At 43.2% G+C, this 23622-nt stretch overlaps 1 protein-coding gene across 1 annotated transcript in view; it reads right to left on the reverse strand.

Moving 5' to 3' along the window:
• Positions 1 to 23622, reverse strand: part of LOC124795650 (odorant receptor 4-like) — a 92241-nt gene that overhangs the window by 8838 nt on the left and 59781 nt on the right. Inside the window, exons 5-6 of the mRNA XM_047259723.1 lie at positions 17737 to 17838; positions 6405 to 6560 (exon numbers count right to left, since the gene is read on the reverse strand). Of these exons, the coding sequence (XP_047115679.1) occupies positions 6405 to 6560; positions 17737 to 17838 (258 nt within the window). The remainder of the gene's footprint in view (positions 1 to 6404; positions 6561 to 17736; positions 17839 to 23622) is intronic.

The raw sequence follows: 23622 nt of genomic DNA on the forward strand, positions 1-23622 counted from the left end.
TGCCCCTGGAAATGTCTTACAATTTAAAGCCTGGTTCCTAAATCTCTGACTCACCATTCATTATATAACCTATCTGAAACCTTCCAGTATCTCCAGGCCTCTTCCATGTATACAACCTTCTTTTATGATTCTTGAACAAAGTGTTAGCTATGATTAAGTTATGCTCTGTGCAAAATTCTACCAGGCGGTATCCTCTTTCATTTCTTACCCCCATTCCATATTCCCCTACTGCGTTTCTCTCTCTCCCTTTTCCTACTATCTAATTCCAGTCACCCATGACTATTAAATTTTCATCTCCCTTCACTATCTGATTAATTTCTTTTATCTCATCATACATTTCATCATTCTCTTCGTCAACTGCAGAGCTAGTTGGCATATAAACTTATACTAATGTGGTAGGCGTGGGCTTCGTGTCTTTTGTGGCCACAATAATACGTTCACTATGCTATTTGTGGTAGCTTATCCGCACTCCTATTTTCTATTCATTATTAAACCTACTCCTGCATTACCCCTCTTTGATTTTGTATTTATAGCCCTGTATTCGCCTGACCATAAGTCTTGTTCCTCCTGCCAGCGAAGTTCACTAATTCCCACTATAACTAACTTTAACCTATCCATTTCCCTTTTTAAATTTTCTAACCTTCCTGCCCGATTAAGGGATCTGACATTCCACGCTCCGATCCGTAGAACGCCAGTTTTCTTTCTCCTGATAACGACGTCCTCCTGAGGAGTCCCCGGCTGGAGAACCGAATGGGGGACTATGTTACCTCCGGAATATTTTACCCAAGAGGACCCCATCATGATTTAACCATACAGTAAAGCTGCATGACCTGGGGTATTTTCCATTTCATTTATGTTTAGTGCTTCTTCTCAATCCATTCATGTACGCTATCTGATCAAAACTCTCGGGACACCTATTAGTGGACACTAATACTGAGTGTATCCACCATTCGCCTTCATGACGGCATGAGGTTTGCTATATGTCTGTGGACGAATGGCAGCTCTAGAATATCTAATGTTATCTTAAATTACAACGCAGTGTAATTCGGATGTGAAGTTCAGAATATCTTCCGATAGTTGCTTTGTCACTACTTTGTGAGTAAAGTGGAACCACATGTTGATCAGTAACTCTAACTAAGATCATCAATCTTAAATGCGAATGTGCGTGAGATTATAACGTCTCGTCTTGACAATATTTTTCAATATAGCAACTTTTCTTTATGTTCAACCCACGTGCGGTGTACTTTGTGAGACCAGTACCACGTGCTTATACAATTGTTTGACCCATCAGGTTAATAGTAAGACGATAGTAACCAGTTCGTGGTTTTTCTTTTGTAAATCACGTTTCGATGTAATTTATTTTCATTATCAAAATTATTGTGGAGTTACACTCTTTGTGTAAATCAAGTTGACCACGTGAAGCTTGTGGTGTAAGCATCAAAGTAGCCCTCAGCTATTCTTTTCGGGAAGATTTCACAGGGAGTTAGTATGAATTTAGTACACCAGTGTGTGGTAATTTCATGGCGGACAGGATTGCGCTATGAACGTAACTTCTTTGGGTGAAAATTGAATCGGTTGGTTGTGGTTAATTTCCTCTTGCACATGTTTCAACGTTCTTCGTGTGTTTTTTTATGAATGCAGTGTTGTATGTAGTCTCCCAATCTTGGTTCCCTATTTGATGTGTTCCATAAGATTACAAACTCACATTTTCACAATCCTAAATAAGGCACCAGTTTAGTTATGAATCAAGTTTGATATGCTGAAATTTTAACAGAACAATGATCAATGTTAAAATAAATGTCCAAATATAAACTGATTTATTTCTTTTTTTTTTTAATTGTCTTTTTATATATATATCACCGGTTATCGTAAGATGAATGTAATGTTGTTGCATTAATTTGTTCTGATTGCGGTGCTGATATTCAAGACCGTGAAAATGGGTTAAAAGCTGTGAGCTATCTGAGGAAGTTAACCTTGCATTACTGCGCAACTGTTTCACCAGGTATCCAGTCTAGCTTACCAAATTCCCAACCAGACTAACATTAATTATAATATTTTAGTGCTCATCTTATGATAACCGGTGATATACATATATAAAGACAATTTAAATAAAAAGAAATAAATCAGTTTATATTTGGACATTTATTTTAACATTGATCATTGTTCCGTTAAAATTTCAGCATATCAAACTTGATTCATAACTAAACTGGTGCCTTATTTAGGATTGTGAAAATGTGAGTTTGTAATCTTACGGAACACATCAAATAGGGAACCAACATTGGGAGACTACATACACCACTGAATTCATAAAATAACACACGAAGGACGTTGAAACATATGCAAGAAGAAATTAACCACAACCAACCGATTCAATTTTCACCCAAAAAAGTTACGTTTGTTGCGCAATCCTGTCCGTCATGAAATTACCACACACTGGAAAACTAAATTCATACTAACTTCCTGTGAAATCTTCCCGAAAAGAATAGCTGAGAGCTACTTTGGTGCTTACACCACAAGATTCACGTAGTCAACTTGGTTTACACAATAATTTTGATAATGAAAATAAATTACATCGAAACGCGATTTACAAAAGAAAAACCACGAACTGGTTACTATCGTCTTACTATTAACCTGATGGGTCAAACAATTGTATAAGCACGTGGTACTGATCTCACAAAGTACACCGCACGTGGGTTGAACATAAAGAAAAGTTGCTATATTGAAAAATATTGTCAAGACGAGACGTTATAATCTCACGCACATTCGCATTTAAGATTGATGATCTTAGAGTTACTGATCAACACGTGGTTCCACTTTACTCACAAAGTAGTGACAAAGCAACTACCGGAAGATATTCTGAACTTCACACTCGATTTACACTGCGTTGCAATTTAAGATAACATTAGATATTTTAGAGCTAAACGTGAACTAAAGGTGATTAAATTTTCAGTTAGGCTGAACTTAAGAAATCCATTGTCCTACGGACTTAGCAGACACACGCTTAGCCGGAGATCTTACCACTTCAGACGCTCGCCGCGGACAGACCGCCGTGGTCCCTTCCTGAGGGTGCCTCACAGATACAAACGGAAGTGACCAGAGAGGCAGCTTCCTATACAAACATGACAAGGAACAGACAGGACCATAATAAGAATAGAAACCTCTCTGCTTTTAGAAAGCGTAGCTACCTGTTCCGACGTTGGTCCTACTGTTCTCTAGCAGACAGGCTTGTCTGCTACCATCAAACATGCAACTAGAAATACATTTGCTCATTCATCCTCTCACACAGAAGGGAAGGAGGATGACAGTATCTTATCATATACAGTATATAAAAGAAAGCGGATGTAGGGTGCGTATGAGACTGTGTGACATGAATTACATATAAACTGTGTTTTCATGTGTAGTAGTGTGACAGATCGTTCTTGTTTATGCGTAAAGGTAACACATTTCACTGCTCAGTCTCCTCCCAGATAGTCAGAAACACCACAGTAAATTTAGAAGAGGAATTTATGCCGTAAATGACAACAGATTTAAGAAATGAACATGAAAGGAATCCAACAGAGACCTTTCAATGTTGCATGGACAAATATGCTGTAAAGTGTCTCTGTTATATGAGAACGTCTAGGAATCTCGTATTGTGTTACAGAAAGACAAGCAAAATTTTTGTGCACGTAAAATACAGTCTGAGGTGGAAAATTAGTTCTGCGTTATTTGAGTTTCACATAAGTAAAATATCAAAATTTCTTTTCATATGAGTGACATGCCCTGTTGCAGCAGGGAATAGAAGAGAACAAGCGGAAAAATGTGAAGCACAAAAAAGGCGAATCCGTTACCTTTCAAAACTGGGGTACCAGCTGCCTCATTTTTAATCTCTGGAGAACATTTAAAAATTTTCTCAAAAATTTTGGCATGCGAACATATTCACGCTTTTTTTATGCTGACAGAGAAAGAGGAAGTGACAGCGCGTAAGAGACGGAAAAGTGATAAATACTGAAAGACAGTGGTTGTGGTAAGGCAACAGCGAAGGAGACAATGACAGTGTGAGCAAAAGAAAAGGAGCACTATGGCAGTGGAACATAGCTGACAGCGACAGAGTATGCTAGTACAAGAGTGCAGGATGCAGTGCCAATGGGAGAAGAATAAAGATAAGGAGAAAATGGAACGGGGGCGGGGGGATGAGAGCATTAGAAATGAAATGAGCGTATGGTATCGTTGGCCGGGAGGCCCCGTCCGGGGAAGTTCGGCCGCCATGTGCAAGTCTTATTTCAGTCGACGCCACATTGGGCAACTTGCCTGTCGCGGATGAGGATGAAATGATGACGAAGAAATCACAACACCCAGTCCCTGAGCGGAGAAAATCTCCAACCCAGCCGGGAATCGAACCCGGGCCCGCTTGCATGGGCCGCGAGCACGTTACCACCCAGCTAAGCAGACGGACGGGTGAGAGCCAGTGATAATGAGAGACACAGTCTTTGACAATGACAACGATGTAGAAAGAGAGAGCGACAGTTAGAAGAGACAGCAGGAGTGGGGAGAAATGAATGAGACAGTAGCAGTAAGAGAGAGAAAAAGGGAGACGGTGACAGACAGAGAGACACAAAGAGATAATGGCAGTGAATTGGCTGACTGAGTGAGTGAGAATGGGCAAGTGGTAGTGGATGGGTATGAGCGACTTACAGCGATAGTGGGTGTGAGTGAGTGGAGCTTGTGGTAACGAGAGTTGAGTTGAGCGCTGGGAAGAGCGCGATAATGTTCGCATGCCAAAACTTTTGGGTAAGATTTTAAGGGTGCTGAAGAGGGTAGACTGAAGCAGCTGGTACCCCACTTTTCAGAGTCTTTTAAACAGGAGCATATTCGCCTTTTATGTGTCCCGATAGGAGCATTTTTCCGTTGGCAACCTACACTACTGGTCATTAAAATTGCTAAACCATGAATATGATGTGCTACAGACACGAAATTTAACCGACAGGAAGAAGATGCTGTGATATGCAAATGTTTAGCTTTTCAGAGCATTCACACAAGGTTAGCGCCGGTGGCGACACCTACAACGTGCTGACATGAGGAAAGTTTCCAACCGATTTCTCATACACAAACAGCAGGTGACCGGCGTTGCCTGATGAAACGTTGTTGTGATGCCTCGTGTAAGGAGGAGAAATGCGTACCATCACGTTTCTGACTTTGATAAAAGTCGGATTGTAGCCTATCACGATTGCGGTTTATCGTATCCCGACAATGCTGCTCGCTTTGGTCGAGATCCAATGACTGTTAGCAGAATACGGAATCGGTGGGTTCAGGAGGGTAATACGGAACGCCGTGCTGGATCCCAACGGCCTCGTATCGCTAGCAGTCGAGATGACAGGCATCTTATCCGCACGGCTGTAACGGATCGTGCAGCCACGTCTCGACCCCTGAGTTAACAGATGAGGACGTTTGCAAGACAACAACCATCTGCACGAACAGTTGGACGAGGTTTGCAGCAGCATGGACTATCAGCTCGGAGACCATAGCTGCGGTTACCCTTGTCGCTGCATCACAGACAGGAGCCCCTGCGATGGTGTACTCAACGACGAACCTGGGTACACGAATGGCAAAACGTCATTTTTTCGCTTGATTCCAGGTTCTGTTTACAGCATCATGATGGTCGCATCCGTGTTTGGCGACATCGCGGTGAACGCACATTGGAAGCGTGTATTCGTCATCGCCATACTGGCATATCACCCGGCTTGATGGTATGGGGTGCCATTGGTTACACGTCTCGGTCACCTCTTGTTCGCATTGACGGCACTTTGAACAGTGGACGTTACATTTCAGATGTGTTACGATCCGTGGCTCTACCCTTCATTCGATCGCTGCGAAACCCTACATTTCAGCAGGATAATGCACGACCGCATGTTGCAGGTCCTGTACGGGCCTTTCTGGATACAGAAAATGTTCGACTGCTGTCCTGGCCAGCGTATTCTCCAGATTTCTCACCAATTGAAAACGTCTAGTCAACGGTGGCCGAGCAACTGGCTCGTCACAATACGGCAGTCACTACTCTTGATGAACTGTGGTATCGTGTTGAAACTGCATAGGCAACTGTACCTGTACACGCCATCCAAGCTCTGTTTGACTCAATGCCCAGGCGTATCAAGGCCGTTATTACGGCCAGAGGTGGTTGTTCTGGGTACTGATTTCTCAGGATCTATGCACCCAAATCGCGTGAAAATGTAATCACATGTCAGTTCTAGTATAATATATTTGTCCAATGAATACCCGTTTATCATCTGCATTTCTTCTTGGTGTAGCAATTTTAATGGCCAATAGTGTATTACTCGAGATTAACAGTATATCGCATCACCCGTGAGGGCTAGGTGACAGGTGGATCGCGTGACGGGGGGATGAGAAGAGCGCCTCTGAACGTGTACCATGAGGAAGGTCTCCCTGGAGATGGTGTAGAACTTGTAGGCGGCGAGGCGCAGCGGCCGGTGCCCGCGGCTGAGCAGGATGCAGAGGTCCTTCTGGAAGCGCGCGGGCGCCGCGGTCCAGTCGCTGCTGTAGGCGGCCAGCTGCAGGCGCTCGCTCTGCAACACGGATGGCCGAGGCACAGCAAATGACGAGGCGGTCAATAACGTCCACTAAAAAAACACCTAATCTTCACTTTATAAACTAAAGAGGTTTTTACAGCGTTTATTTTATCACATCTGAAGAGCGTATGCTGACGATGAAAAATATTTTTCAACGACAGTGACTTGTCTTGTGATTTTTAGGGTGCTGAATGCTAATATATATATAAAATATCTACAGTTCTTTTACAATTAACACTCAATAAGATTTTCTCGGGCTTCCAACCGCGTCAGGTGCTTAAAATCCCACTAGCTTTCGACCGAGCTGCTGTGTCGCCGTGGCCACGTCGTTATATAGCCGCACTGCTGGCTTTGACGTCACTGGTGCTCTCTTCCTCGCCATATATGGTAATGTTTTCATCTTGCTTCCGTCGCGCTCGTTTTAGCCTCGCGATGGCCGGGTCCCAGGCTGTGTTGAGCTGCTAACCGCTGTCCTAGCTGATAGTGTTTTCAGAGGTTTTTATTTCAATAGCTTCTTTTATGACGCTATCCCAAAATGCTTTCGTCCTCATAACGATAGATGTTTCGTCGAATACAATTCGGTGTCCATTTTCCAAGGCGTGTTCTGCCACGGCTGATTTTTCTGGATAGCGTAGGCGTAAGCAGCTCTCGTGTTCCGTCCGGCGTTGCTCCAAGTGCGTACCGTTTGGCCCATAGTGCTCAGAGCCATTTGAACCAGAGCCTCTGAATCTGAAGTTGAGCCCATCGGTAGAATTCAGTGCGACGCATATAACCAGTTAATTCTTGGTGGAGATTGATATGGTAAGGATGATATTTATGGCGATGCAGAACACGAACAACACTACTCTGGCTCATGCCAGATTCCCTTGGATTTGACGCGAACTAACACAAGGATCTCGAACCACAGTGGCAAGAGTACCAATTTCTGTTTCCTCGTTAGTAACTTTTCTTTGTCAGATATGTTTCCGATGCGTTAAAGATCCAGCTGTTCTCAGTTTATCATACATATATATAAATGTACGGCGTGTAGGGTGAGGATGTCTATCAGCGTGTAAGTCTCTAGCTTGAATTTCGTTGGCATTCTCCGTAAATGAGAAGAATATCGACTTGTTCTTCGAAGGAGTATGCCATTCAAATTCGCTTGATTCGACGATACAAGTCTTACAGTTCCTATTGCGAAACGGTCGAATGGTGTTTACATGTCAATGGCACGTTAGATGGATACGCCGTATTCGGCGAATATTTACTATTTCCACTATATACGAGAGAGAATTGTCAGAGCATGTGCTCCGATAGGTGCCGAAGTGATAAGAAATACAACTCAATCCATGATAAGAGGATTGTAGCACTGCATTTATACCAGCCACCTTTGTGACCTTCGTTGACCTTCAAAGACCTTACTGTTACACATCGTTGGATTCGTCTCGATAGCCCTTATCAGAAAATAAGTACAACACTACAGCATACCATTTAAAAAAACAAAGTTGACCTTCGTATCTGTAACGCGACCCCACCTAGGAACAAAAAACTATTGTCATATTATGGCCCCCGTTCTCCCATGCAGTATTTGTCCCACAAACTTTTCAGCTATTATCATACTTTCGGAGTTATTCTACGTGGCAATAGTTAGTGACTCACCCTGTATAGAAGGCTGTGAGTGATCAGATGGTGAGGCGTGCGTTTATAGTGTGATTGTTTCACGAAAATCAGATTACATCACCATCTTCTCTAGTCCAAGAATGGCTGAACTAACTGTGTTTTCTTATACAGAATCGACACTGTTTTGAAACACTACTGAACACCTCAGTAATTCTGCTGGTTTGTGTATAATTCACGTAGTGGGAAGCACACGATTTCATACAACGTCGAAAACATTGGTGTGTGGTATATCAAAGACACTTTCAAATGTTGTGTTGAAAATTTGTGTGCGAAAATTCGTGTTTTTCATTGTCAGAAGAATAAATGTGTTTAGCTACTGATTCGTTATACTTTTCTCCACGATTACCATCCTGGTAAAATCGTCTAAAAATAAAAATTTATCTCTTAAAATCTTAGGTTCATGTGATAACACGGAGCTTGTTACGTTCGCGGGACACATGTGTCATACTTAACTGATTTTCAAAATAGGTCAGGTTAAAATTCTTTGGTAGTGAAGGAGTATTATTTATCACAAAGGAAGACAGTTTTTGACCGTTTATTTTACAAATACATGTAAAATAAATTTTAACCATGAAAGGGTTAAAGATGTATACTTATAATTCGTAAATTGTTTCAATTAACACTAATACGAAGTTACAATTTCCATGTCTATTATTGTAGTAGATAGTGCGTATCGTAAGTGCTCTTGAGAAGATCCTTGACTGTTGTACCTTGTGGACCATAACCTCGTGGATACGAAAAAAGTCCATTGGTATCTTTGGAAGTGAACTGGGACCCCATGAAATAATTTCTGGAAGAATTACTCAAATGCAAATGATTTTTAGACCTGACATTCGATATTTGATGTTAGATTCCAATTAAAAATGAGCGTAAATTAGAAGACTGCTTGCATATAGTTCAAGGAAATTGTTACTTGCTTCTTAGGCAGTAAAAAGACTCATATTAATTTTCTATTGCAGCCAACGAGCTGAAAGTTGGAAAGTTGGGCTGTTTGATGAGCCTCAAAATTCGCTTTTCGAACAGACTCTAGTGACGTCAAAGCAAACAAGAAGAGCGTTTTTATCAAAATATCTAGAAGACGGAAGGACTATATCAGGGTCGTAAGAATGCCAATGTTGCGTGAGACTGCTGTTGGTCACTTCAGCGAGACGTACAACACAAAATTTATGGAAGAATAAGTTATATCAGACACTTTACGGAGAAGAGGGAAAGAAAATATAAGCCAATGGACATAATTGCTATGATATAAGGAGGTGTCTCCTTTCTCATACTTCAATAAAAGTTTTGTTCATACTCAAAAATGTAATTACTTTTTATTCCTATTAAATACGTCTTGCTAATTTTTTGCTTCATAACAGCCCTTTTGCGACAGAGTAGTACGTGATAGGAAAAAACCAGATATGGATTCGATGAAAAAAATGCAATATAATTATCCAACAAAAAGTAATGAAAATAGTTTTTTGTTGGTTTAAATAGCCCTTTTTGTTTTATACACAGTTTCAAGTTATTGTAACCAGCTTTCAATCGTTTTATTTTTCTATTTATTGTCGAGCGATTGCACATTCAAGTGTTCAAAATTTTCTTGCACGTAACAGTGCTTTCGACGCAATTCACGGCGAAATAGAAACACAGAGCTTCGGGAAAGGCATCGCAGTTTAACAGAGATGATCCTTACTGTGCAACTGCAGTCTAAGCTGCTTGCTGATTCGGTGTGTTTCTTCATAGTTGGTAAATTTGTGTGAAGTTTTTATCAAAAATTCGCGCAGACGTGGTGAATACAGTATGAAGGACTGACAAATATTTTATCAGTGTCCTTGTAAATGTATGCCATGTGCGTATTTTTAAAGTAGCACATGCGTTCAGAAATTAGCAGCCGATGATCTATAAACAAGCAAATGCAGGCGGTGTATTTATAAACAATGGCGGCCACAGATAGTTTGTTGCTGCAGGTAAGGCTTTCAAGTTAAACGAAAGATGATTTAGATAAAACTAGCTAGTTTGAGTTGTTGCTGACTTGAATATGACGTATAGTTTATTTTAGAAAATAAAATAAATGGCGGTGACAAAACATGTGAGTACACAGTAAACTTTATAGTAGTACTTTTTCTGTATTCAGTGATGTAGTTGTGATTACGTGCAAACCACCACAAACATCGGCAAGAGTACCCTTTGGCAGCCGATTGCGAAATCTTGAGCGAATATGCGACCTTAAAAGTAGACCTGCTTATAACAGCAGTGTTGTCAGAGAAGTACGCCTGTACGACGCAAGCACGTCTGACACATCGGCCGCCAGACGTCTAGAAGGTAAATGAAATCCAATGATGATGGTGTAACAACACCCAAACATGTATGGGCAAGGTTATGACCGGGAGAATTGTTTCACTCAAGAGAGAATTTTGAAAACAGTATATATGTTAGGTACTAAATTACAGAGGGACAGTATTAGGTCAACAGAAACCTAGTTTCTACCAAAACAAATTAAAGTTTAACCCCCACACTTTGCTGCTATCGTAAGAAAATCCCGATTCCAGTGCTGACGCAGAATTACCTTTAATGAGATTGCGTATACTTCCGATAATTTGCAACATGCAAGAAGCCTTAAAGAAGCCGCTATATTCGTCCGCAGCACTCGACGCAAAGTGAATCGGGAAGCGGTCATTAATTGTGCCTCAGGCGACGGCGGCACGCAGCGTGGCGTGACGGCTGCAGGCTACGGAGCCATCGATTCGGGCGCTCAGTTTACACAGCAGCCCAGGCACAACAAATTCCCTCTGTCTCCGTCGCTTCGGCTCGTCAGTTATTAAGACGCACCTCCTGGCCCTCTGCTGCGTGCTGACATTTGAAAAGCTTTCAAGTGAGCGGACGGAACCACTAAATACACGGTATTTGTGTCTGCAGTTTGCTCGTAGGCGTCCGCTGGAGAGATACTGAGGTCGCCTCGGTGGGGCGTTGCGACATGACACAGACCCCGCAAAATTCGCCCGTGAGAGAAGACAAAAAGGATATATGTAAAAGGATAGAAAGATAAAACGACATTCACAAAATTTTATTCTTTTTTTTTTCTTGGTCAGACAACAATAGATGTGAAACTTTAGCTATCTACATACGTAAATAGTGTGCTACGTATTCTACCACCAGTACTCCGAAGGGATTAAGCCACCGTGGTCCACCTCCGAATACGACACTGTCCGTTAAAGTGTAGCTACATAACGCACTGCAACGGGAGCCCCCCACCCCTCCATCCCCACCCCCTATTCCCTATGATGCCTGGAGCGTGAAAATCACTGAATGCCAGACTTTAAAGGATGCATTCCATATTTTGACGAGAGCGCAGAAACACATTTGAGTGCGAAATTGCTCTCTTTTTCAATTTGTGTAGTATCTGAACTACAGTTCACGCTTTTAATATGGAGGTTTTAATCTGTTGCAGAGTGACCTACTCATCTTTTTTATTGCAGTCATCCGCTAATCACATTTTAGTATTCTCTCACGTGAAACATGGACGTTGCTATCGGTGGGGTGCCTTGCGTGCCTCAGAGATACAGAGAGCCGTGCCGTAGGTGCAACCACATCGGAGGCGTATTTGTTGAGAGGTCAGATAAAATTGTGGTCCCTGAAGAGGGGCAGCAGCCTTTTCAGTATTTCCAGCGGCAACAGTTTGGGTGATAGATTGATCCGGCGTTGTAACATCAACCAAAACGGCCTTGCTGTGCTAGTACTGCGAACAGATGAAAGCAAGGGGCAACTACAGCGGTAAATTTTACTGAAGGCTTGAAACTCTACTGTGTGGATAAACGATAATGGTGTTCTCGTGAGTAAAATATTCCGGAGGTAAAGTAGTCCCCTACCTGGATCTCCGGGCGGGGCCTAGTCAGGAGAATGACGTCATCAAGAGAAACAAAACGCGTTCAACGGATGGGAGAGCGTAATGTTAGATCCGTTAATCGGCCAGGTAGTTGGAAAATTTAAAAAGGGGAAGGATAGGTTGAAGTTAGACATAGTGGGAATTAGTAAAGTTCGGAGGCAGGAGGAACAGGACTTAAGGTTAAATGGTTCAAATGGCTCTCAGCACTATGGGACTTAACATCTGAGGTCATCAGTCCCCTAGAACTTAGAACTACTTAAACCTAACTAACCTACGGGCATCACACACATCCATGCCCGAGGCAGGATTCGAACCTGCGACCGTAGTGGTCACGCGGTTTCCGACTGAAGCGCCTAGAACCGCACGGCCATACAGGCCGGCGGACTTAAGGTCACACAAAACCAGATAGAAGTAATGCAGGTGTAGGTCTGAGAATGAATAACAAAATAGGAATGCGAGTAAGCTACTATGAAGAGCATAGTGAATGCGTTACTGGAGCCAAGACAGACACAAAGTCGACACCTACCATATTAGTACAAGTTTATTTGCCAGCCACCTCTGCATGATGAAGAGACTGATGAAATGCAAGATAAGATAAAAGGCGTTATTCAGATAGTTAACCGGGACAAAAGTTTAATTGTAATGGGGGACTGTCCGCCCCCATAGCTGAGTGGTCAGCGTGACGGATTGTCGGCCTACGGGTCCGGGTTCGATTTCTGGCCGGGTCGGAGATTTTATCCGCTCAGGGACTGGGTGTTGTGTTGTCCTCATCGTCATTTCATCCCCACCCGGCGCGCAGCCTGCCCAATGTGGCGTCGAATGTAATAAGACCTGCACCAAGGCGGCCGGACCTGCCCCGCAAGGGGCCTCCCGGCCAATGACGCCAAACGCTCATTTCCATTTCAATGGGCGACTGGAATTCGATAGTAGGAAAAAGGAAGAGAGGGAAAGTAGTAGCTAAATATGGACTGGGGGAAAGTAATGAAAGAGGAAGACGCCTGGTAAAATTTTGCACAGAGCATAATTTAATCAGGATCAAATAGGTAAAAAGACAAGGCCTGCTAGAAATTTAATTTAATTGAGGAAAGTAGAAAACATAAAAATGCAGCAAATGAAGCAAACAAAGGAGAGTAAAACGTCTAAAAAATGAGATTGACAGGAAGTGCAAAATGGCTAAACAGGAGTGTCTAGAGGACAAAAGTAAGGATTTATAACCATATTTCACTAGGGGAAACATAAATACCGCTTACAGGAAAACTAAAGAGGCCTTTGAAGAAAAGAGAAGCAGCTGCATGAATATCAAGAGCTCAGATGGAAAACCAGTCCTAAGCAAAGAAGGGTAATTCTGTACAGTTTGGAAGGCAGGAGACTAGGTACTGGCAGAAGTAAAGCTGTGAGGACTGCGCGTGAGTCGTGCTTGGGTAGCTCAGTTGGTAGAGCATTTGTCCGTGAAAGGCAAAGGTCCCGAGTTCCAGTCTCGGTCCGGCACACAGTTTTAATCTGCCAGGAAGTTTCAAAGAAGGGTAAGCTGAAATATGGAAGGAGTATATAGAGGGTCTATACAAGGAAGATGAACTTGAAGGCATTGTGTAGAAATGGAAGAGGACGTAGATGAAGATGAGATGGGAGATATGATAGTGCGATTAGAATTTGACACAGCACTGAAAGACCTAAATCGAAACAAGGCCCCGGGAGTAGACGACTGCGTCAGAGCTGTTGATAGCCTTGGGAGGTTAGCCATGACGAAACTTTCAGCTGGTGTGCAAGATGTGTGAGACAGGCGAAATACCTTCAGACTTCAAGAAGAATGTAATAATTCCAAATAAAGAGTTGCTGAAAGATGTGAAAATTACTGAACTACTAGTTTAATAAGTATTGTTGCGCAATACTAACACGAGTTCTTGACAGAAGAATAGAAAAACTAGTAACGCCGGCCTGAGGGAAGATCAGTCTGGATTTCTTGGAAATGTAGGAACATGCGAGGCGATACTGACCCTACGACTTATCTTAGAAGATAGGTTAAGGAAAGGCAAATCTAAGTTTATAGCATTTGTAGACTTAGAGAAAGCTTTTGACAATATTGACTGCAATACTCTTTGAAATTCTGGAGGTAGAAGGGTTAAAATACAAGAAGCGAAAGGCTATTAACAACTCGTACAGAAACCAGAGGGCAGTTGTAAGGAGCATGAAAGGAAAGCAGGATTGAGACTGGAGTAAGACGGGGTTGTAGCCTGTCCCAAATGTTGTTCATTCTGTATATCGAACAAGCAAGGACCACACAGAAAAATTTGGAGTCGGAATTAAAGCCCTAGGAGATGAAATAAAAACTTTGAGGTTTTCCGACGACGTAATTCCGTCAGAGACAGCAAAGGAATTGGAAGAGCAGCTGAACGGAACGGACAGTGTCTTGAAAGCAGGATATAAGATGGACAGCGACAAAAGCAAAACAAAGATAATGGAAAGTAGTCGAATGAAATCAGGCGATGGCGAGGAAATTGGATTAGGAAACGAAGCACTGAAGGTAGTATATGAATTTTGCTATTTGGGGAGTAAAGTAGCTGATGATGGTTGAAGTAAAGAGCATATAAAATGTACACTGGCAATGGCAAGAAAAATGTTACTGAAGAAGACAAGTCTGTTAACATCAAATATAGACTTAAGTGTTAGGAAGTCTTTTGAGAGGTATTTGTCTGGAGTGTAGCCATGTATAGAAGTGAAACAAGGACGATAAACAGTTTAGACAAGAATACAGCAGAAGATTGTGAAATGCGGTGCTACAGACGAATGCTGCAGATTAGATGCGTAGATCGTGTAAATATGAAGAGGCACTGAACAGAATTGGGGAGAAAAGAAATTTGTAGCACAACTTGACTAAAAGATGAGATCCGTTGATAGGACACATTCTGAGACGTCAAGGGATCATCAGTTTGGTCTTAGAGGGAAGTGTGTGTGTGTGTGTGTGTGTGTGAGGGGGGGGGGGGGAGGTAAAAATCGTAGAGGGAGACCTAGAGATGAATACAGTAAGTGGATTCAGAAAGATGTAGGTTGCACTAATTATTCGGAGATGAAGCGGTTTACACAGGGTACAATAGCACGGGGTTCATACCTGAGCCTCAGGACGTGCACTAGCAGCGCATGTCGGGTGTTTCAAGCGTCAACTTCGGGGTCTCAATATCTCGGGATGTAATGGGAATATTGCGATGCAATCAACGCCATTGTGTATGTGCTTTGTCATGCTATGGATTGCTGAAGAAAAAATATAGGAGGTCCATTTAAAAAAACATAAGTTTGTGTTAAAAAACACATATGCTTTCGTTTTAGAATGTTTCCAAATATGTACATTCATGGGCCCAGCCCCACATTGATACCGGTGAAAGTCGTTTTCCAATAGCTGTTATTGTTCCAGAGATATTTTGGGTGGACAAGATAGCTGGGACACCCTATATATATATATATATATATATATATATATATATATATATATATATATATATATACACTCCTGGAAATGGAAAAAAGAACACATTGACACCGGTGTGTCAGACCCACCATACTTGCTCCGGACACTGCGAGAGGGCTGTACAAGCAATGATCACACGCACGGCACAGCGGACACACCAGGAACCGCGGTGTTGGCCGTCGAATGGCGCTAGCTGCGCAGCATTTGTGCACCGCCGCCGTCAGTGTCAGCCAGTTTGCCGTGGCATACGGAGCTCCATCGCAGTCTTTAACACTGGTAACATGCCGCGACAGTGTGGACGTGAACCGTATGTGCAGTTGACGGACTTTGAGCGAGGGCGTATAGTGGGCATGCGGGAGGCCGGGTGGACGTACCACCGAATTGCCCAACACGTGGGGCGTGAGGTCTCCACAGTACATCGATGTTGTCGCCAGTGGTCGGCGGAAGGTGCACGTGCCCGTCGACCTGGGACCGGACCGCAGCGACGCACGGATGCACGCCAAGACCGTAGGATCCTACTCAGTGCCGTAGGGGACCGCACCGCCACTTCCCAGCAAATTAGGGACACTGTTGCTCCTGGGGTATCGGCGAGGACCATTCGCAACCGTCTCCATGAAGATGGGCTACGGTCCCGCATCCCGTTAGGCCGTCTTCCGCTCACGCCCCAACATCGTGCAGCCCGCCTCCAGTGGTGTCGCGACAGGCGTGAATGGAGGGACGAATGGAGACGTGTCGTCTTCAGCGATGAGAGTCGCTTCTGCCTTGGTGCCAATGATGGTCGTATGCGTGTTTGGCGCCGTGCAGGTGAGCGCCACAATCAGGACTGCATACGACCGAGGCATACGGGGCCAACACCCGGCATCATGGTGTGGGGAGCGATCTCCTACACTGGCCGTACACCACTAGTGATCGTCGAGGGGACACTGAATAGTGCACGGTACATCCAAACCGTCATCGAACCCATCGTTCTACCATTCCTAGACCGGCAAGGGAACTTGCTGTTCCAACAGGACAATGCACGTCCGCATGTATCCCGTGCCACCCAACGTGCTCTAGAAGGTGTAAGTCAACTACCCTGGCCAGCAAGATCTCCGGATCTGTCCCCCATTGAGCATGTTTGGGACTGGATGAAGCGTCGTCTCACGCGGTCTGCACGTCCAGCACGAACGCTGGTCCAACTGAGGCGCCAGGTGGAAATGGCATGGCAAGCCATTCCACAGGATTACATCCAGCATCTCTACGATCGTCTCCATGGGAGAATAGCAGCCTGCATTGCTGCAAAAGGTGGAAATACACTGTACTAGTGCCGACATTGTGCATGCTCTGTTGCCTGTGTCTATGTGCCTGTGGTTCTGTCAGTGTGATCATGTGATGTATCTGACCCCAGGAATGTTTCAATAAAGTTTCCCCTTCCTGGGACAATGAATTCACGGTGTTCTTATTTCAATTTCCAGGAGTGTATATATATGACTTTTGAACACTATTAAGGTAAATACATTGTTTGTTCTCCATAAAAATCTTTCATTTGCTACTTATGCCTATCAGTAGTTAGTGCCTTCCGTAGTTAGAATCTTTTATTTAGCTGGCAGTATTGACGCTCGCTGTATTGCAGTAGTTCGAGTAATGAAGATTTTTGTGAGGTAAGTGATTCATGAAAGGTATAGATTATTGTTAGTCAGAGCCATTCTTTTGTAGGGACTATTGAAAATCAGATTGCGTTGGGCTAAAAACATTGTGAGTCAGTTTATTGATGATCAGAATAAGTAAAGAGAGAAATGTCTGAGACGTTCAGATTTTCTCAGCTGTTTGAAAATCAAATAACGTAGAGGTTTACCAGCACAGTAATACACAATTTTCTAAGGGGACGTTTCAGTGTTCCTAGTCTGTTTTAGCTGCTGTTGTTCCTTCGAGTTTGCACTTCACAATCACGTCACCAACAAACGATTTGTGCCACTTTAGAAGTGGTGAAATGACCCTGATGGATTCGGTACTCAGGTGACTCCAATTACTAACCCACGCTCGCGACCGATTCGTTTTGCTGTAATTCCTTCTCTGCTGACAACTGAATACTCCCCGCCTCCATTTATACCGGCGGGTACGCCTCTCATGACAGCCAGTTGTCAGCTCCGCATTACATAGAGATGTCCGGATACTTTTGATGATTTAGTGTAGATACTTGTTGACCGTACCTCAGTAGCGACGTCGCTGCCGAACCAGCAGTAGAGGAGCAGCTGCTCGGCGATGGCCAGCAGGTAGGACGAGAACTTGAGCAGCCACACCGAGTCCGCTTCCTGCGAACAAACACACAGGCGTCTCACAGATCTTCCGCGCAACTGACAAGGTGGCATTATGCTACAGGTAAGATAGCTTTTTATGCTAGAAATTTCGTAGTATTTTAACAAACGCTTATACTCTACTGAGGAACCAATAAGGTTATGCTTAAAAAGATCAATCTAAAATCTCAAAGTACTGTTTTTGAGAATGATATACTGGGGTGAAAAAAGTCATGGGCTAGTGACAAGTACATGTGACAAGGTTTTCGAAATGCTTGTGGTCGCACAGCGGATGTTAACAGACTCTGAACGCGGAATGGTAGTTGGAGCTTGACGCATGGGCATTCCATTTCAGAAATGGTTAGAGAATTCAGTATTCCGAGATGCACAATACCAAGAGTGCGCCGAGAATACTAAATTTCAGGCATTACCTTTCAGCACGGACAACGCAATGGCCGACGGCCTTCTCTTAACGACCGAGAGCAGCGGCTTTTGCGTACAGTTGTCAGTGCTAACAGACAAGCAGCACTGCGAGAAGTAACCACAGAAACCAATGTGGGACGTACGACGATTGCATCAATTAGGACAGTGGGGCGAAATTTGACGTTAATGGGCTGTGGCAGCAGATGTCCGACGCGAGTGCCTCCGCTAACAGCGCCTCTCCTGGGCTCGTGACCATATCGTTTGGACCCTACAGACTGGAAAACCGTGTCCTGGGCAGGTGGGTTCCGATTTCAGTTGGTAAGAGGCGATGGTAGGATTCGAGTGTGGTGCAGACCCCACGAAACCATGTACTCCAGATGTCAACGAGGCACTGTGTAAGGTTGTGGTGGCTCCGTAATGGTGTGGGATGTGTTTACATGAACTGAGTGGGTCCTCTGGTCCGACTCAGACGATCATTGACTAAAAATGATTATGTTCGGCTACCTGAGACCATCTGCAGCCATTCATGGACTTCATGTTCCCAAACAAGGATCGAATTTTTATGCATAATAATGCGCCACGTCACTGGGCCACAGTTTTTCGTGATTGGTTTGAAGAACATTCTAGACAGTTCGACGGAATGATATGATCACCCTGATCGCCCAACATGAATCCCATAGAACATTTATGGGACATAATCAAGATGTCAGTACGTGCATAAAATTCTGCACCGGCTGCACTTTCACAATAATTGACGGTTGTAGAGGCAGCGAGGCTCAGTATTTCTGCACGGGACTTCCAAAGACTCGTTGAGTCCATGACACGTCGAGAGCTGCTGCACTGCGCCTGGTAAAAGGAAGATATTAGGAGACAATCCGTTACTTTTGTTATCTCGGTGTATATAACAAAGATAATTACGTCCCTAAAGATTTGGGTCATCATGCATTTTAAGTTTTTAAATAGTTGGGAAGTGACATCATTTTGGTAGAGGCATTCAATAAGTAACGCAACACTTTTTTTCTGAAAGCAGGTTGGTTTTATTCAGAATTACAATATAGCACATTAGTCTCCACTCTCTTGGCTAGAAAGCCCTATTTTTTAACATAGCCTCCATTCAGTGCGACGGCCTTACCGGGAGGACCTGTAGGCCGCATGGTACCACTCTACTGGTCGATGATGGAGCCAATGTCTTGCTGTATCAATAACCTCCTCATCATCCACGTACTGCTTCCAGCAAAGTGCATCCTTCGTTGGGCCAGACAGATGGAAGTCGGAAGGTGTGAGGTCTGGGCTGTAGGGTGGATGACGACGAGCGGTCCAATGAAGTGTTGTGGTCTCCTCTCCTCTCTGGTGCACAGACTAGTGTGACACCTTGAGTTGTCGTGGAGAAGGAGAAGCTCGTTTGCATATCTGTGGCGACGTAAACACTGTAGAAGTCACAGCTGTGTTAGGTCTATTGGCACGTGGCCGATAGGACAGGTTTGCGCAACCTTGTTGCGATGACGACTGACACCTCGCCCAACCACTCACCTAGCTTTTGTTGACTGCCAGGTCTCCGTAGACATTCTGCAAGCGCTTATAAATATCTGCGACGCTCTGGTTTTCGCCAAAAGAAATTCATTGACAGAACCGAGCGAGGTGGCGCAGTGGACTCGCATTCGGGAAGACGACTGTTCAAACCCGCGTCCGGCCATTCTGATTTAGGTTTTCCGTGATATCCCTAAATCGCTTCAGGAAAATGCCGGAGTGGTTCCTTTGAAAGAGCATGGCCGACTTCTTTCGCATCCTTCCTTAATCAACCAATCAATGACAGCTCTCTGCTTCGAACGCACCTCTATTTCAGACGCCATTTTGAAGGCTACTTAACTATCGGAACTTTTTGAAACTACAGTGGCTGAAGCAGGATTATTCCACTACGTCCCTTAGGAAATTCCGCATTTTTGCAACCTAAATTGTCATTTCTTACTGAATGTCCCTCGCATTATATAGATGCATGTTTTGCAACATAATGAGGGCGTTTCCTTAAACCAATGTTCTTTATTGGTACTAAGCTATGCTATATACTTTAAGTTAATACAACAATTTTCATATTAAAACCAGAAAATCAACAGACTGTGTTATACGTTTATACATTTACTCTACATTTTGTTGTTGGAAGTGGTACGAAGATTTGAAATCTCGCGTTCTTGCCGGTATAGTCAAACGTCGATGAAGTGGTGGTGACCTGTTAAAAATCCCGATATGAATTTTTCCTCAGTCAATGGAGCACTTACCTGCGAAATGCAGAGGTCGCAGGTTAGAATTCCGGTCGTGCATGCAGTTCTAATCTATCAGAAAGCTTCATATAAGCGCACACTCCGCTGCAAAATGAAAAATTCAATCTGGAAACAATCCCCCAGGCTGTGACTAAGCTATGACGCCGCATATTCCTTCATCCAGGAGTACTAGTCCTGCAAGTTTCGCAAGAGAACTTCTGTGAAGTCTGGATGGTAACAGATGAGGTACTGGCGATAGCAAATCTGTGAAGACGGGTCGTTGGCTGTGGTTGGGTAGTGTTGTTAGATTACTTACGCGCGAAAGGCAAAGTTCGCGGTTTTGAGGCCAGATCCAGCATACAATTTTGATCTGCCAGGAAGTTTCGTTTCTAATGTTAAAAATTGACTCCATACTACGTTTCTTAGGGATAAAATACAGTAAACGAAATGTTGTCAACAACTTGTACAGAAAACGTACTGTAGGACTTGAAAGAAGGGCTGTAATTGTGCAGGGAGTAACAAAATCATGTAGCGTATCCTCCATGTCAGGCAATCCGTAAACTGAGCAAGCAGTAAAGGAACATAAAGAGATTTAAATTTTTACTGTGCTGCAAAGAGGGAACACAGTGATGACGAGATTAAGAATAAATTTGTCTCTGACTGCAGATTTCTACCAACTGCAAATATGTATCTAATATTATCCCAAAGAGAAATTTAGAAATGGAATTAAAGTCCAGGGAGAAGAAATAAGAACTTTGACGATTATCGATGACAAAGCAGTTTCCTCATAGACAGAGTTTACGGTCAGTTGAACGAATTCGATAGACTCTTGAAAAACGGTTATAACATGGACATCAAGAAAAGTAAAAGGAGAGTAACTGAGTGCAATAAAATTAAGTCCAGTGACGGTGAGGGAATTAGATCAGGAAAGGAGCCATTAAAACCAGTAGACAAGGTATTTTATTTCGGCAATAAGGAAACTGATGATGATCGAAGCAGGGTGGATCCAAGCTGCAGGTCGGCTACATGAAGAAAAGCGTTTCTGAAAACGAGAAACTTGTTGACATCCAATATGGATTTAAGTATTGGCAAGTATAATATGAAAGTATTTGGAGTATAGCCTTACATGAAAGTAAGACGTAGACTATTAGCATTGTAGACCAGAAGAGAGTGCTGGAGATTATATGTGTTGATGGAATAACTAACGAAGAGGCACTAAATCGAACTGCGTCGAAGAGAAAGTTAAGCAGAATTTGACTATAAAAAGGGATCGCTTAGTAGGACACATCCTGAGGCAAGGAATAGTCAGTTTGGTTATGGAAGGAAGTGTGGGAATGAAAACTGTAGAGGACAGAGCTTTGAAGACATTAAGAAGGTTCAAATAATATAATTTTATGCCAGTTACCACATTTTTATTTAAATTACATATTTAGATTTGTAGATGACGTTGATATAAATGCAGGAGTGACCTTTAGCGGCACTAATGTCAACATGTTCTTTAGCAGCTTCCGCCGCCTATCAGTTCTGCAGTGCTCTTGTATCTGTAATGTAATATGCGACTTGTAATGTGGGACTTGGTGAAACATATTGTAATGATTGATCGTATCTTCGACTTGCCGAAGCATTTTACGTCAACTATTTAGCTTATTAAGATATATCTATAGCTCCAATTGGGTACTTATATTAACCTTTATCGAGGTATGTGCAGCAATAATTCATTCATCAGTATTATGAAAAATGTAGTTGCTACCCACCATATAGCGGAGATGCTGAGTCGCAGATAGGCATAGCAAAAAGACTGTCAGAAAGTGAGCTTCAGCCAACAAGGCCTTCATCGCAAATACCGTAGATAACATACTACACACTCACACACTTACGCAATCACAGCTCAAACACACTTTGACCACAGTCTCTGACAACTGAAGCCATAACTTATTATACGTATTATATTTGTGACATTGGACGTTGTTTTTCATAGTCACTTACTTAATTACACTTTATGTACACTATTCACAGATCAGTTGAAGGTAACCGGTCATCCTAAATAAAGGTTTTACAAATGCGACCTTGGTTGAGAGGTTTCTTCCTTCAACTTTCATATGAGTTAAATTATCGAAGCAGCGCATACCGGGAAAGTCCCCAGGAGGCACAAATGTTACCTGTTTCGCGTTTAATGGGCGTTTGGAGTGACACCTCAGGGCAGTGACAGGAGATGCGAGCTACCAATCTGCCAGGCCCACTGGACTGGCACCAATTCGGTGCAAGGTACGGCCAATTGCTAGCTGCCCAACTAGAACCCCAACGTCAGTCTGTCGCGAGCTATGTTTTCTGTTTGACTTTTACCCACATTTGCCTTCACATCCCGTAAACATTAACTATATACCAAAAAAATTGTTCGTATTAGCCTAAAATCTGATACATCCTACATCGCAGGGCATTTGGGATGTGGGCAGCAGCTCGCACCGGTTTCCCGCTGGAGGTACTCTCGCCTGTCTGGCGCTGCAGTTGAGCAACCGTAAACCTGCCTCCTGTTTACACAAACCTTACTAGTGAATCATTGTATCTGTTAGTGAAAACCATATCAAAATTCCTACGGCAGTTGCTGAGGTTAGCTCGAATATACAGACAGAAAAACGCGTGAGGGGACTTTATGTTACGTGTGGATAATACTAAGGAGTTCCACCATTCAGTGCTAGTTGGTAATGGCATCATTTACACAGCGGTGGAGGACTTTAATTCATTATAGTTCAGCCATTTTTCACGGAATATTTATAAACTGTATACAAAAACCTACCTCGTGAATTAGTCTATCTGTTAATGAAATCCGTATTAAAATCCCTACAGTAGTTCTTGAGATTAGCTCGAACATGCAGACAGAAACTAAGTGAGGGGGGATTTGTACATTATGGACAGACAATCAAATTAAAACAATAAAAACACGCAGCAACGCTTTTCTAGTCAGGCCCTCATCATCAGGATACCCATTCGTAAGTTGTTGAACAGATGCACCCCAGTAGCCAAGCGTATGTAAGAGACAGGCCCCAACTAATAGATATATTGAGGAGAACTCAGAAGTACTACGCGGAAAGGAAAAGGAAAGAAAGCTGGACTTGGTTCAAGGGCT

The sequence above is a fragment of the Schistocerca piceifrons genome, chromosome 4 (assembly GCF_021461385.2).
Source record: "Schistocerca piceifrons isolate TAMUIC-IGC-003096 chromosome 4, iqSchPice1.1, whole genome shotgun sequence".
NCBI classification, from domain to species: domain Eukaryota; kingdom Metazoa; phylum Arthropoda; class Insecta; order Orthoptera; family Acrididae; genus Schistocerca; species Schistocerca piceifrons.